General features: G+C 42.4%; 1 protein-coding gene across 9 annotated transcripts in view; it reads left to right on the plus strand.

The window, feature by feature from the left end:
• Positions 1-12501, plus strand: part of osbpl9 (oxysterol binding protein-like 9) — a 71889-nt gene extending 59388 nt beyond the window's left edge. For 7 of the 9 annotated variants that reach the window (XM_079663465.1, XM_079663472.1, XM_079663467.1 and 4 more), the window contains 10 exons: positions 129-214; positions 494-674; positions 1601-1688; positions 2964-3074; positions 3342-3405; positions 3972-4112; positions 5564-5642; positions 5911-6002; positions 8326-8461; positions 11041-12501. In XM_079663465.1, coding sequence (XP_079519591.1) covers positions 129-214; positions 494-674; positions 1601-1688; positions 2964-3074; positions 3342-3405; positions 3972-4112; positions 5564-5642; positions 5911-6002; positions 8326-8461; positions 11041-11118 — 1056 coding nt within the window. In that variant the 3' untranslated portion in view covers positions 11119-12501. The remainder of the gene's footprint in view (positions 1-128; positions 215-493; positions 675-1600; positions 1689-2963; positions 3075-3341; positions 3406-3971; positions 4113-5563; positions 5643-5910; positions 6003-8325; positions 8462-11040) is intronic. The other 2 variants (XM_079663464.1, XM_079663466.1) reach the window with 1 other exon arrangement.
• The last annotated feature ends 3685 nt before the right edge of the window (positions 12502-16186 follow it).

The raw sequence follows: 16186 nt of genomic DNA on the forward strand, positions 1-16186 counted from the left end.
TCAACGCACGCCGCTGTGTGGACGGGCCGTGACTCGTCCTACCTCGTCCTAACTCGTCCTAACCCTCCCAAACTCTCCTTCCTAGCTCCCACGCAGCGTTGACAGTGTCTCCTCTTGTCCTCTCTCAGGTGGTCCTGCCGACCTTCATCCTGGAGAGGAGGTCGTTGTTAGAAATGTACGCAGACTTCTTCGCACACCCCGACTTATTCGTAAGGTAATCATCATCCCTCTCATTCCTGCAGGCTTTTATAAAAACACACAAGTGTTCAGGATCAGAATTCCTTTAGTCGTTCAACAGAGGGGACATTTTACACCGTTACACCAAGAGGACAGAGCCAGAGATAGCTAGTGTTGATTAAGGAGCATGCATACCAGTAACAGTATTTTAAAAAGCGTAGCATGTATAAAGTAGTGTGACAGCAGCCTGTTATAATCTATTGTATTAATACATATCCAACATGTTCATTATTTCCCCTCTGTGTGATTCCCCCAGCATCGCGGAGCAGGAGGAGGCCAGGGAGCGCATGGTGCAGGTGGTGAAGTGGTACATGTCTGCTTTCCACGCGGGGAGGAAAGGCTCCGTGGCCAAGAAGCCCTACAACCCCATCCTGGGAGAGGTGTTCTACTGCCACTGGGACCTGCCCACGGAGACAGAGGAGCCCCCCCCGCCCACGGTGAGGCACTCTGAGGGTCCTTAGATACTGCAGACTGTGTGTGGATCATCAGCACCCTCTAGTGGGCAGAGAGGGTACTGCCATGTGGTTTAAACAAACCATACATTATGTTGTTTCAAGAGTCAAGGCTTTCTTGTCCTTTGTACAGCAGCTACAGGGAAGATATGGAAATGTAAGTCAACTGTGCAACATATGTATAGCACATAGAACAAATCAAACAGATCAAATAGTGCAAGAGAATACAAATGAAAAGCACACGACGAAATGTAAACAAACACTGAAATAATACGATAAAAAGGCAGAGTTGGAGAGGAGCCAAACGCACGGCAGCCCTGATCACCGGCGCCATGTTGTTTTTAATGTTTAATAAATATATAACCCTCTTTATTTGAGGACCTTAAAAAGCGCACCATACATACCATTTATTATTATTATAATTATTAATATTTTAAAGAGCTGTTTGTTTTGGTTTTTATGACCCTAATAAATTCTCTGCTTTTTATTTATGGAGATATATTTTTGGGAGGAAGTTTGTCTTTTATTTTTTAGCAATCTGAAATGGGGCTTAAATTATAGTTGATGCTGTGAAAGATAGTAATTTTCAGGTGTATGTACTGTATGTGTAATATTCTCAGGTTGTTGGTCAAAGGGAAAGGAAATGGTTCAATTGACAAAAAATAAATTGGTTGAATTAACAAAGCAGATTGTTTTTATTAGGTTCATATTTGGATGTATGACCCTCGTGATTTTTATCCTTATCTTTCATGTTGTTGGTTGATTTGAGAACAGGTCCTCCTTCATGTTCAGAGTTGAACCATCAGTAAAGGGGCTTTGAACGCGTCACGACTTCTGCACATCACTTCAACAACAACATACAGCACTTCATATTTCCTGTGTATATTTACCGTCTGTTCTCTGCCGTTCAGCAGGAGACGGTGTCCGAGGGTCCCGTGCCGTGGTCTTCCACCAACAGTGTGTGTTTTGTGGCGGAGCAGGTCTCTCACCACCCCCCCAGTGAGTAACTGACCTCTATATCAGTCATTTATATTCACTAACGGTTACAGAGGAGGGAGAAGTACTCAGATCTGGTACTTGAGTAAAAGTAGAAGTACCAGAGTGTAGGAATACTTTCTCCTCTACATTTGTGTGACCAGCGTCCTTGGGTTTCTTGAAAAGCACTGTATATATATATATATATATATATATATATACAGTGGGGCAAAAAAGTATTTAGTCAGCCACCAATTGTGCAAGTTCTCCCACTTAAAAAGATGAGAGGCCTGTAACTTTCATCCTAGGTACACTTCAACTATGAGACAAAATGAGAAGAAACAATCCAGAAAATCACATTGTCTGATTTTTAAATACTTTATTTGCAAATGATGGTGAAAAATAAGTATTTGGTCAATAACAAAAGTTCATCTCAATACTTTGTTATATTCCCTTTGTTGGCAATGACAGAGGTCAAACGTTTTCTGTAAGTCTTCACAAGGTTTTCACTGTTGCTGGTATTTTCTGGGATCTTTGCTCACCGGTCTTGTTTCTCACTTTGACCCCACGGGGTAAGATCTTGCGTGGAGCCCCAGATGGAGGGAGATTATCAGTGGTCTTGTATGTCTTCCATTTTCTAATAATTGCTCCCACAGTTGATTTCTTCACACCAAGCTGCTTACCTATTGCAGATTCAGTCTTCCCAGCCTGGTGCAGGTCTACCATTTAGTTTCTGGTGTCCTTGGACAGCTCTTTGGTCTTGGCCATAGTGGAGTTTGGAGTGTGACTGTTTGAGGTTGTGGACAGGTGTCTTTTATTCTGATAACGAGTTCAAACAGGTTCCATTAATACAGTTAACAAGTGGAGTACAGAGCAGGCTCTTAAAGAAGAAGTTACAGGTCTGTGAGAGACAGAAATCTTGTTTGTTTGTAGGTGACCAAATACTTATTTTATTAAAATGACAGGCCTCTCATCTTTTTAAGTGGGAGAACTTGCACAATTGGTGGTTGACTAAATACTTTTTTGCCCCACTGTATATTATTATTCATATTATTATATAAGTTAAAACAAAAAAACCAAATGACCAGCAACACTGAGAGCATGTAAGTGATTCCATATAACCTCCAAAATATATAATAATATAATTCCCAAAAGAAGTTGAATTCCAAATCAGTTTTTTAGAAACCTTATATTCTAATAACGTCTTGTTTTCTGCCCTCACTGACGTAGCTGTGTCTAAAGTGTAAGCTGCATGTATGATGATGTAATGTTGAAAGTGTCTCCTCTGTCTCTCTGCAGTCTCTGCATTCTACGCAGAGTGTCTAAACAGAAAGATCCAGTTCAACGCTCACATCTGGACCAAGTCCAAGTTCCTGGGGATGTCTATAGGAGTGCACAACATCGGGCAAGGTGCTTTAGATAGGCCCAGACTGCATGGATTACAGTTACACACCTGACCGTCTGTTATTGTTATAATGGTGTGTGTGTGTGTGTGTGTGTGTGTGTGTGTGTGTGTGTGTGTGTGTGTGTGTGTGTGTGTGTGTGTGTGTGTGTGTGTGTGTGTGTGTGTGTGTGTGTGTGTGTGTGTGTGTGTGTGTGTGTGTGTGTGTGTGTGTGTGTGTGTGTGTGTGTGTGTGTGTGTGTGTGTGTGTGTGTGTGTGTGTGTGTGTGTTTCAGGCTGTGTGTCGTGTTTGGAGCACGACGAGCATTACATCCTCACCTTCCCCAACGGATACGGCAGGTATGTGATGGAGACGAGGAGATACGCTTTATTGATCCTAAATAGGGAATATTGGTTCGTCACAGCAGCAAAAAAATATAATAAAATGTATATAATAAAAGATATGTAATAAAATAAAATTGAATTAAATAAATATAGAATAAAAAAAACTGAAAAGAAATATAATCAAATAAAAAAACAATAAGATGAATATATAATAAAATTGAAATATAATAAAAATTAAATAAATAAACTTAAATATAAACTTTTTAACAATAAATATATATCTATAGAGTTTCTAAACAATGCAAAGTACAAACATACATAAGTTAGAATACGCTGTATAATACTTATAAAGTGTGCGTAGAGGACGATCTGTCGAAGCCGAACAGTGCGTTCTGATTGGATAAGAAGCTGAGGTGTGGCACAGAGTTCCTATAACCCTGCCTGTCTTTATTTAACTACCTTTAAGCGTCTTTGAGCGCCAGGAAAAGCGCTATAAGAATTCAATGTATTATTATTATTATTATTATTATTATGACACCCCTCTCTTCATGAAGCCTGTCCTCCCTGCGCCTCTCTCCCAGGTCGATCCTCACGGTGCCCTGGGTGGAGCTCGGGGGAGAGTGCAACATCTCCTGCTCCAAGTCGGGCTTCAGCGCCAACATCGTGTTCCACACCAAGCCGTTCTACGGGGGGAAGAAGCACCGCATCACCGCTGAGATCTTGTGAGAGGAGACACTGCTCAATACACGTGAAAGAGTGGTTCCACTGAGACAGGAAGGGACGCTCTGGGGACAGGCATCACTGTGACACCGCTCCACACTGTCTGACCTGCATTAGCGCCTGTTTGTTCTCCTGTCATCATACATCTGTGGCCCTTCTTTTATTCATCTTTTTACCAAACCTACGACTACAACATGTCAGCTGGGTCTAAAGAGCGAAGCGTCAGCGTAAACATGTTTTGCTCAAATTCAACTTTAATGTCGATCCTACTCAGTTTGTGTTTACAGACAGAAATCGAAATGACGTTTCCAACAATCCCAAATGTAAAATTATACAGATATGTTTAACAATATGTATAAAATATGTATATCCTATATACACAATCAACAGACACATTTACACACATGCACACTTTAAGATACAAAAAAAACAATCATCAAAATAACATTCACTTCAACATTCAAGTACAATAAGTACATTCGACCAAGAAAACAGAATCATATAAGAACATCAGGTTTCATAGAGCCAAACATTTCAAGTGCTACTCAACTGGCTTTAGATAAGCCAGCCCTTTATTAGTATATAAGTGCTTTGTTAGTAACTCTATCTCTGGAAGTGGAGTCTAAAGAGATGAGTTTTCAGTCTGAAGAAGATGTGTAAGCTTTCTGCTGTCCTGATTTCAATGGGGAGCTCATTCCACCATTTTGGAGCCAGGATAGCAAACCCACGTGTTTCTGCTGATGGGAACTTGGGTCCCCCTCGCAGTGCGGGTGCAGCGAGCTGTTTGGCTGACGCAGAGCGGAGTGCACGTGCTGGGGTGTACGGTTTAACCATGTCCTGGATGTAGGAAGGGCCAGATCCATTCACAGCATGGTACGCAAGTACCAGTGTCTTCAAGTGGATTCTAGCAGTTACTGGAAGCCAGTGAAGGGAGCGTAGGAGCGGCGTGGTGTGGGAGCATTTAGGAAGACCAGACGAGCCGCTGCATTCTGGATGAGCTGCAGAGGTCAGAGGGCACATGCAGGGAGACCAGCCAGGAGGGAGTTGCAGTAGTCTAGGCGTGAGATGACGAGAGCCTGGACCAGAACCTGCGTCTCTTTCTGGGTCAGCTGGGGACGTGTCCTCCTGATGTTGTAAAGAGTGTATCTGCAGCAGCGGGTTGTAGCAGAGATGTTTGCAGTGAAGGACAGTTTGTTATCTAGGGTCACACCCAGAGTCCTTGCAGTCTGAGTCGGGGAAACAACAGAGGGGCCGATGTTGATTGTTAGGTCAAGAGTGGGACAATCTTCTCCCGGAAGGAAAAGCAGTTCAGTCTTGTCAAGGTTGAGCTTGAGGTGATGAGCAGACATCCACTGAGAGATGTCAGCTAGGCAAGCAGAGATGCGTGCGACCACACAAAGATTTTCCATAAATAACGGTTTTATTATAATATAGTTTTGTGTTTCTCCTGCAGTTCCCCTAACGATAAGAAGTCCTTCTGCTCCATCGAAGGAGAGTGGAACGGAGTGATGTACGCCAAGTGGGCGACTGGAGTGAGTCTTTGATCTATTATTTCCTCCATTCCTCCCATTGGAGGGCTGGAGGGGATATTTCACATTTGAAAATATGTTTTGAAGTTCCTTTGTTTATTTTCTGAACGGTAACTATGATGAAATATGTTCGTCAGCATAACTTCAGTTCCTTAAAACTAGACGTAAAAATTACTAACAATAATGTTTCGTCTAAACACAAGTTGATCAATTGAATATCAGTGAAGGGTTTATCCATGAGGGAGTTAATGAACGTGTTTGGTGTTTGCAGGAGAACACAGTGTTCATCGACACGAGGAACATCGGCATCATCAAGAAGAAAGTGAGGAAGGCGGAGGATCAGCTGGAGTACGAGTCCCGACGGTGAGACGTTTCACTGACCTGAATATAAACTATTACACACTAGTCTGGTTTCCAGCTTAGTGAACCTGGACATGTTGAGACCCCAAAGTGTTCTGATAGAAATGTAGAGTAGGGTCTGCAGTAGGCTTGGGCGGTATCATTTTTTTCATACCGTCATACCTTGCTGACATCATACCGTGGTATACGGTATATGACGGTATGACTTGGGTCGACTTGAGCGAGGCGGCGTTCGGCGGCAAATAGATGTTTCGAACGGTATATTATATGTTCGGTGTAAAATGCAGCCCGAGCCGGTAGACGCTCGCAAAGTGCCGCGACGTGCGCGCAAGTGCAAAACAAGGGCTGCATACATGACACATCGTGCAAATGGAACATTTTGAGATCGGATACAGGACGCGTTTGTAGATGTCCGACGTTGTTTCCATAGTGAGCTAAGTTAACAATATATCATCATACATAAACATTTTCCGGGAGTAAATACTTGACTTATTGAATAAAGTTTGCTATATTCACTAACTAGTTTGGCAATATTATTCCGTGCATGTGTTAAAAACCTTATTTCCATTTGATTCATTGGATTACTCGCGTGAAGGTTTAGCACGTAAATGCTTTCGTTTTTAAAACCGTCCGAACTCGACTACAAAACCATCAACTAGTTGCATAGGATTAAAAAATGTCAACACTCACTCACCCCGTCTTATACATTCCCAAAGAAGTGCCTCTGTCTCTCGTTGTGCTGGATGAAGTCACTGGCGACGAGTAAACCCAAAATAGTCCCAAACAGGCGCAGAGGCATTTTTCTTTTTTACTAGTTGTCCGAGTTCGGGGCCGGCAAATGCTGTATTGAAAATCATACCGACGGTATTTCGAAATACCCTGGTATACCGTAATACCGTCATACCGCCCAAGCCTAGTCTGCAGCACATAGGAGCTGCCGGATGCTAACCTGCACATGCTGGGAGGTTTGCACAATCAGCATAGGTTGTGTTAATTAGCATTCCAGTAACAATAGTTAGGAAATGGCTGATTTGGACATTTTTGGTGTGTTTTTGGAGGTTATTGACGAGGCTGAATCCATTTCTGACATTTTCAGGATCAAAAAAGGCAGGGTTCGTACGGGTTCTGGAAATCCTTAAAAATGCTTGACGTTTTCTGTAGTGTTTTCAAGGTTTGGAAAGTGCTTACATTTTGGGAATGGTGCTTGAATTTGGGATAAAGTGCAGGTGTTGTTTCTGCCGGATTTGGACCCCCCCCCTATAACTTTGTCCAGGATCAGTGTGTGTGTAGAAATATGTAATTTACAACGGCTGTAAGAGGCTTGAAAAGTGCTTGAATTGTACTTTGGAAAAGGTGTAAGAACCCTGAGTTATGAGTTCACTAAAACTTTCAAATCAAACCAAGATGTATCAAACCCAGATGTATCAAACCCAAGATGTATCAAACCCAGATGGATCAAACCCAAGATGTATCAAACCCCAGATGTATCAAACCCAGATGCGTCAAACCCAGATGCGTCAAACCCAGATGCGTCAAACCCAGATGGATCAAACCCAAGATGGATCAAACCCAGGTGTATCAACCCCAGATGTATCAAACCCAAGATGTATCAAACCCAAGATGTATCAAACCCAAGATGGATCAAACCCAGATGGATCAAACCCAGATGTATCAAACCCAAGATGCGTCAAACCCAGATGTGTCAAACCCAGATGTATCAACCCAAGATATATCAAACCCAGATGTATCAACCCAAGATGTGTCAACCCCAGATGTGTCAACCCCAGATGTGTCAACCCCAGATGTGTCAAACCCAAGATGTATCAAACCCAGATGTATCAAACCCCAGATGTATCAAACCCAAGATGGATCAAACCCAAGATGGATCAAACCCAGATGTATCAAACCCAAGATGTATCAAACCCAGCCCATCTGGAGGAGAAATATGGTCACTTTCTGCTTTCTGGTGAAAACTGCAATTTTTGATCTGGAAAATGTCAGAAATGGACTCAGCATCCTCAAAAACCTCCAAACCACTCCAAACTTGTCCAAATCTAATTAGCCATTTTATAACTATTGTCTGCATTATTGCTAATCACCCCAACTTATGCTAATTGTGCAAATGTCCCAGCATGTGCAGGGTAGCATCCGGCAGTTTCTATGTGCTGCAGACCCTACTCCACATTTCTATCAGAACACTTTGGGGTACTCAACATGTCCACGTTCACAACATGGCTCTGTGAGCTGCTGACTAGAGTATACCTGAGACCCAGACTCATTGAAACAGCCTCTTGTCTCTTCTCCCCCTCCCTCTTTGAACCCTCAGATTGTGGAGAGACGTGACTCTGAACCTGAAGCTGAAGGACATCGACTCGGCGACAGAAGCCAAACACAGTCTGGAGGAGAAACAGAGAGGAGAGGCTCGAGAGAGGAAGGAGAACGAGCAGCAGTGGGAGACCCGGGTGAATATTAGATTATTATGGACTACACGTTAACATGCGTCTAGAAACCGGGTTCCTGCAGAGCCCTTAAAGCCGTTCAATTCAATCATCTGAAATAAAGAAAGCCTTAAATGGAATTAACTTTGCATTCGAAAGTCACAAAATGCTAAGTTGGATTTTATTTTAGTCGTTTTTTGCTGTAAAATCTCTAAAAAATATGTATTCTTGAAAGGCAATAAATTCAGTTAAAGTAGGGTCTTATTTGGTTTAACAGTGTCGATATTTCACCTTAAAAAAATCATTAAATGTTATTAAAATGACTTAAAACAGTCTTTCAAGAGTCATAAAAATGCAAACATGTGGGAGTTGTAGTTTTTAGGGTACCAGTTCTTTGTAAACTCTCTTTAAAAAAAAAAGTCTTGAAAAGCAATAGATTCCTTAAAATCAGGGTCTATTTTGATATTGAATTGTCTTTAATCAATAATGTCTCCAAAGATATTAAATTAATAAGTTAAATAAATGCGTTAAATGTTATTAAAATGTCTTAAAGACAAGTCTGACTCAATCATTGCTAAACACGTTATTAGAAACATCAATTTTTTTGTATAATCTGCCAGAAATGCTGTGATTATTGAGTACTCATAATATCCCAAAACAAACAGTAAGTTGAAGAGTATCAAATACAAAAGAATATCTTGTTGTTTTGAATGTAAAGTGACAGAATCTGAACGGATGAACGAGCACTTTTCGGGTCACTCATTCTACATAGTGCTCGTTACTGTTGTCAAATAAAAGGACATGTAATGCAAACTCATCAAGCGTCTCCATTTCACTCGTACACACAGACGTGTATCAGATAGCTAGACCCTCCAGAAAAACGCGGGCTAAAATCATTGATTATGCGATTAATCATGCGGGGGTTTATTTGATTTTATGCGGTGAAATTGCAAAATATGCGGAAAGTTGCGAAAAAGAATTTTTCATTTCATTTCAAACCTTTATTTAGACAGATTGGTCCCTTGAGATCATCGATCTCATTTACAAGGGAGACCTGCATCATTTAGTTCCACATGAAACATCAAAACAACATACAAACAACAGAGGATATCATATTTACATATTCAACATTTACAAATACCCAGAGTGTCAGAAAGCATTTCATTTAGACATGCCTTAAATACATTCAGAGAAATAAAAATGCTCAATTTCAATTTTGCCTGTAGACTGTTCCAAGCAAGTGGAGCTGCGCACATAAAAGCTGTCTTACCTAAGACAGTCCTTACTCTTGGCACATCTAACAAGACTATATCCTGTGATCGCAGACAATAGCTGCTTGCAACTTTCTGCTTTATCAATGAACAGATATAATAATACAGATATGCCCAACATAGCTGTATAGATAAAAGTGTACCAGTGACTGAGCCTCCGTACAGTGAGTGATGGTAAACCTGCCTTGGTATACAGGGTACAGTGATGAGTAAGTGCTTTACAGTTTGTGACAAATCTCAGAGCGCTGTGATACGCAGCATCTAGTTTGCTCAGGTAATTGGAATAGATTTTTTTTTTAAATATTGGGCTCTCTTATTTATTCTCTCTCACACACAACCTGCCACTAACGTTAAACCCCTTTACTATTCAATTAAACACATTCAATGTTTATTTATTGTAAAAGCAATTGGGCTATTTTAATCTCACACACACACACACACACACACACACACACACGCACGCACGCACGCACGCACACACACAACCCCCCCCCACACACACACACACACACACACACAACCCCCCCCCCCCACACACACACACACACACACACACACACACACACACACACACACACACACACACACACACACACACACACACACACACACAACCCCCCCCCACACACACACACACACACACACAACCCCCCCCCACACACACACACACACACACACACAACCCCCCCCACACACACACACACCCTCTTCTCCGCCTCATTCTGTTTTCATTTACTCGTTCGTTATCTGCAGCTTCAATCTTGTAGGCTACTCACTTCGTTTCTTGTAGCCCTCGAAAGGGTTTTGGAGGTTGATGCCTCGTGAACGTGAGTTGTTTGGCTTTCTTGTCCGCAGCAGCAGAAAGCATTTTCTAATGTTTGAATGAATCAAAGTGGGTCGTCCCCGTCGATTTTCTCTTATGCTCCAACACACAGTTGCACGGGGTGCAGAATAGTTTCCCCCCACTTGTTGCCCGGTCTTTAGTAGAAATGTTCGTGGGTAAATGAAATGGATCAGATGTTTTCATCTTGGTGTTTTCTCTATCGTGTGAGCTCCACACGTTCTCTACGGTGTTGTTTACCTTCTGTGATGCGCCAGCTGATGATGTCACGTCATCATCATCACTACTTCACGAGTTAACTTTTTTTTTTCTCAACTTTGTGTGGAAAAATACGGGGATTATGCGACCTTTTAAAAATCTGCGCCATTTTGCTGATGATGCGGTAAATTCTGCGATCGCGTTTTCCTGGAGGGTCTAGATAACGAGCCGTTTAATTTCACGGTTTTCCCAATATTTGACTCTAAAACCTGGTATTTCTTGTGTCTCTGCAGCTATTCCACGAGGACGGAGAGGTCTGGGTGTACGATGAGCCTCTACTCAAGAGATATAACTCCCAGGGGGGGCACTGAGACCACACACACACACACACACACACACACACACACACACACACACACACACACACACACACACACACACACACACACACACACACACACACACACACACAGCAGAGTCTTCATAAGAACTCTTTTGCAAAAAAAACACTTCTCCCAGCCTTGGAATGACTGACGATTGAAGACAGCTTTGCATTTGACTGAAAAACAACAACAACAACAACAACAACCAATGAGACGACTGGAAAAACAGCTCCTCCCCTTATTTGGTCACTTCCTGTTCCTGCGCCACCTCCATCAAAACGCCAACCTGAGGGATGCTGTCTCTCTTCACCCCCCACACCCCCACCTCTCAGCAGAGTCCCTGCACAAATCTGGGTTTTTATTAATGGAGGGGGGGGGGGGGGCCAGGTGTGTGTGGGGTTGGTGGTGAATACGAAAAAACGAACCTTGACCAGTTAAAAGATGGCGCTCTACATCTCAGGGAACGACTGAGGAAACGAGAAGGCTGCCCCCTGAGAGTCTGACAGCCTTATATATAACGGTGTAAATCTTAAATGGGCGTGGGGGGGGGCGTTAAACCCCCACCTGCCTGCAACTAGCTGTGTTTATATTATAGAAATACATACGACGGATATATAAATATATATTCTTTCTTTTGTTTTTCTTTCTGGCAATAGTGTACAAATATCTGAGGATGTGACGGCTCTAGGGATCATTCCATTTCCATGTTTCATCTCCCACGGTGTTTTGTTTTCCAGAAGCAGAGTAAGCCATAGCATCTGAACGGGGAAATATGCAATATAGGGAGTGATTTAGGGGGTCCGTGATGCCGGCTAAAGGGACTTGCGTTCGGACACAGGTCAACATGGCTCCTGAAGGCATTTATGAACAAATGATTGTTTACATATCTCTGTCTTTCAGTTTCCTTGTTTCCTCACAATGAAGGGGTCGATGTGTTACTGCGCTCTTAACGATCATAGGTTGGCTCTTAATGCAGAAATAAAGAAACTTTTAACTGAAAATGCACAAGAACATCCCGGGTCGTCTGCTCTGGACATTAGGCGTGAGTGAACGTGATCTAAATGAATATTAAAATCAGACGGCGTAACGTGTGTCTGAGAGTAAAGGAATTCTCTTATCGAAGGCAAACATGAACGCCTTTTTAGAAACGAGCCAAATAAAGATCCCTGCCGAAGCTTCGTTTGTTAGTTTGTTTACTTTCCCTCCATGTTTTCTGTCTTTGTTTATTATATTGAATCGAGGCCTTGCCATACATGTCAGTATCACTCGCCTGGTAGAGAGCAATCATGTCTTTTGATTTATTTTTGACCATAACCATTGATTGTAAGAGATGTTCCTATTGATGCATAATATTAAATCTCCATGAGTTCATTCCTGAGATTCTGTCTGTTTTTACACCTGAGCATCAGCAGGAGAGAACTCTTTAAAGTAGAGACACTACATACTGATATACACCTGAACATCAGCAGGAGAGGACTCTTTAAAGTAGAGACTCTACATACTGATATACACCTGAACATCAGCAGGAGAGGACTCTTTAAAGTAGAGACACTACATACTGATATACACCTGAACATCAGCAGGAGAGGACTCTTTAAAGTAGAGACTCTACATACTGATATACACCTGAACATCAGCAGGAGAGGACTCTTTAAAGTAGAGACACTACATACTGATATACACCTGAACATCAGCAGGAGAGAACTCTTTAAAGTAGAGACACTACATACTGATATACACCTGAACATCAGCAGGAGAGGACTCTTTAAAGTAGAGACACTACATACTGATATACACCTGAACATCAGCAGGAGAGAACTCTTTAAAGTAGAGACACTACATACTGATATACACCTGAACATCAGCAGGAGAGAACTCTTTAAAGTAGAGACACTACATACTGATATACACCTGGACATCAGCAGGAGAGAACTCTTTAAAGTAGAGACACTACATACTGATATACACCTGAACATCAGCAGGAGAGAACTCTTTAAAGTAGAGACACTACATACTGATATACACCTGGACATCAGCAGGAGAGAACTCTTTAAAGTAGAGACACTACATACTGATACACACCTGAACATCAGCAGGAGAGCACTCTTTAAAGTAGAGACACTACATACTGATATACACCTGAACATCATCAGGAGAGGACTCTTTAAAGTAGAGACACTACATACTGATATACACCTGAACATCAGCAGGAGAGGACTCTTTAAAGTTGAGACACTACATACTGATATACACCTGAACCTCAGCAGGAGAGGACTCTTTAAAGTAGAGACACTACATACTGATATACACCTGAACATCATCAGGAGAGGACTCTTTAAAGTAGAGACACTACATACTGATAAACACCTGAACATCAGCAGGAGAGGACTCTTTAAAGTAGAGACACTACATACTGATATACACCTGAACATCATCAGGAGAGCACTCTTTAAAGTAGAGACACTACATACTGATATACACCTGAACATCAGCAGGAGAGGACTCTTTAAAGTTGAGACACTACATACTGATATACACCTGAACATCAGCAGGAGAGGACTCTTTAAAGTAGAGACTACATACTGATATACACCTGAACCTCAGCAGGAGAGGACTCTTTAAAGTAGAGACACTACATACTGATATACACCTGAACATCAGCAGGAGAGGACTCTTTAAAGTTGAGACACTACATACTGATATACACCTGAACATCAGCAGGAGAGGACTCTTTAAAGTAGAGACACTACACACTGATATACACCTGAACATCAGCAGGAGAGGACTCTTTAAAGTAGAGACACTACATACTGATATACACCTGAACATCAGCAGGAGAGGACTCTTTAAAGTAGAGACACTACATACTGATATACACCTGAACATCAGCAGGAGAGGACTCTTTAAAGTAGAGACACTACATACTGATATACACCTGAACATCAGCAGGAGAGGACTCTTTAAAGTAGAGACACCACATACTGATATACACCTGAACATCAGCAGGAGAGGACTCTTTAAAGTAGAGACACTACATACTGATATACACCTGAACATCAGCAGGAGAGGACTCTTTAAAGTAGAGACACTACATACTGATATACACCTGAACATCAGCAGGAGAGGACTCTTTAAAGTAGAGACACTACATACTGATATACACCTGAACATCAGCAGGAGAGGACTCTTTAAAGTAGAGACACTACATACTGATATACACCTGAACATCAGCAGGAGAGGACTCTTTAAAGTAGAGATACTACATACTGAAATACACCTGAACATCAGCAGGAGAGGACTCTTTAATAATACAGTATCATTCCGAAGACTCTACATATTAGTTTAGGGTAAACAATTGAGTGACACATTTCCAGAAAAGACATCTGAAAACTTGAAGCCATGTTTAAAATGTATTTAGTTTAGTCAAAAGCTTTATTAGGATTTTTGAGCTACAATCAAATTTGTCATGCTTTTTCAACAACAGAGACAAAAAACTTTAAATGAGAATGTTAGGAGACAGGCAGGCTGTACTTGTGCTGTTTTCCTTCCCTCCTGCTTTTTCTATACTCCCTGAAGGCTTCGTAATTCTTTCATTCCCCCTCCTCGACTCCTCGGCTCCTCGGTCCTCCGGTAGTGACCCGGAAATGGATTTCAGCGCGCCATGTTGAAGGACATCTCATTTCTCTAAATGCACATCGAGGACCGAGCATCGAGGAGGCTCTCTGGAGGATCTCTAACCGAGGATACACTGATGAGTCCTCCACGGCTCCTCCACGGATCCTTCGTGGATGCATTTCCGGCAACAGTGATGTTTCAAAGAGTCGTGACGCACGGCCGGACCTCAGCCAATGACAGCTCTGCATGCCCCCAGTCTCTGATTGAGTTACGTTATTATGAGAGTGCTCTCATACTTGTTTGATTCTGAAATTGTATATATGTATATAAGTGTGTGTGTGTGTGTGTGTGTGTGTGTGTGTGTGTGTGTGTGTGTGTGTGTGTGTGTGTGTGTGTGTGTGTGAGCATCTGACACACACTGAGACACGCAGCGACACATACTTCAGCCATGATTTCAACAGAGAAAAATGAATTCCTCACCGAGTGGCACCTTTCAATTACAACATGAGAAGGTTATCATTTAAGCCGTGAGGCATGATGGGGTGTGTGTGTGTGTGTGTGTGTGTGTGTGTGTGTGTGTGTGTGTGTGTGTGTGTCATTAATGGACATCTCTTTAAAATGACCGCTCAGAGGAGAGGAGCTCTCATTTCTCTAACCGCCTGCTGCTTCCCCTCCTCTCTCCTCGGTTCCCCTCCTCGAGTCCTCCGCTCGCATCTCATGTGGAGACACGAGGATAGGAGTCGAGGAGGGGAAATTAGAGAATTGAGAAGCCTTCCCTGTCTTCTCTGCAGCTAATCAGCAGCTGATCAGTACCTGCCTGTGCACCTGACGGCTGATTGGATCCTCTCACCCTCAGCTGGCCTATCAGCAGCCAGCCCCGACCATAAAGGAGGCACCCAGGAAGCGTTCTCCCTCTCTCACCCCGGGCCTGCTGCTGACTGAAGAGCCTCTTGCTTGGCTGCTTTGTTTAGTTGCTGATTCTACTGTGTTTTTCTGTCCTTTGTGAAACTGTGTGTGTGTGAGGTGGGGGAGTTAGGTAAGTCTGGGGTACATCTCATCACGTAGGTAACTAATGTTAGACACACTAGGTTAGCGGATTGTTGCCACCCGTCTTTTGCCTTGTCCAGTTCTGAGTAGCTTAGTTAGTGAGGGTTTTAGTTTGAGTTTAGGTTTCAGAGAATAGATGTAGAGACAGGCCTGGTTTTGTTATACTTATTTATTTAGTTTGGCGCAATCTCCTTTGTCGTCTCCTCCTCCTCCTCCTCCTCCTCCTCCTCCTCCTCCTCACTTAAGAGTATTTATGATCAGTTATTTTTGTACAAGTTATACACTTTTGTTAACATTCACGCTGACTCCCTCATCGTATTGGTTGTTGCGTGTTATTGTCTCCAGGTCCCCTACGATATCCCATCCAACCTCCTCAATAAACTCCAACATATCC

Source organism: Notothenia rossii, assembly GCF_949606895.1.
Source record: "Notothenia rossii genome assembly, chromosome: 1".
NCBI classification, from domain to species: Eukaryota; Metazoa; Chordata; class Actinopteri; order Perciformes; family Nototheniidae; genus Notothenia; species Notothenia rossii.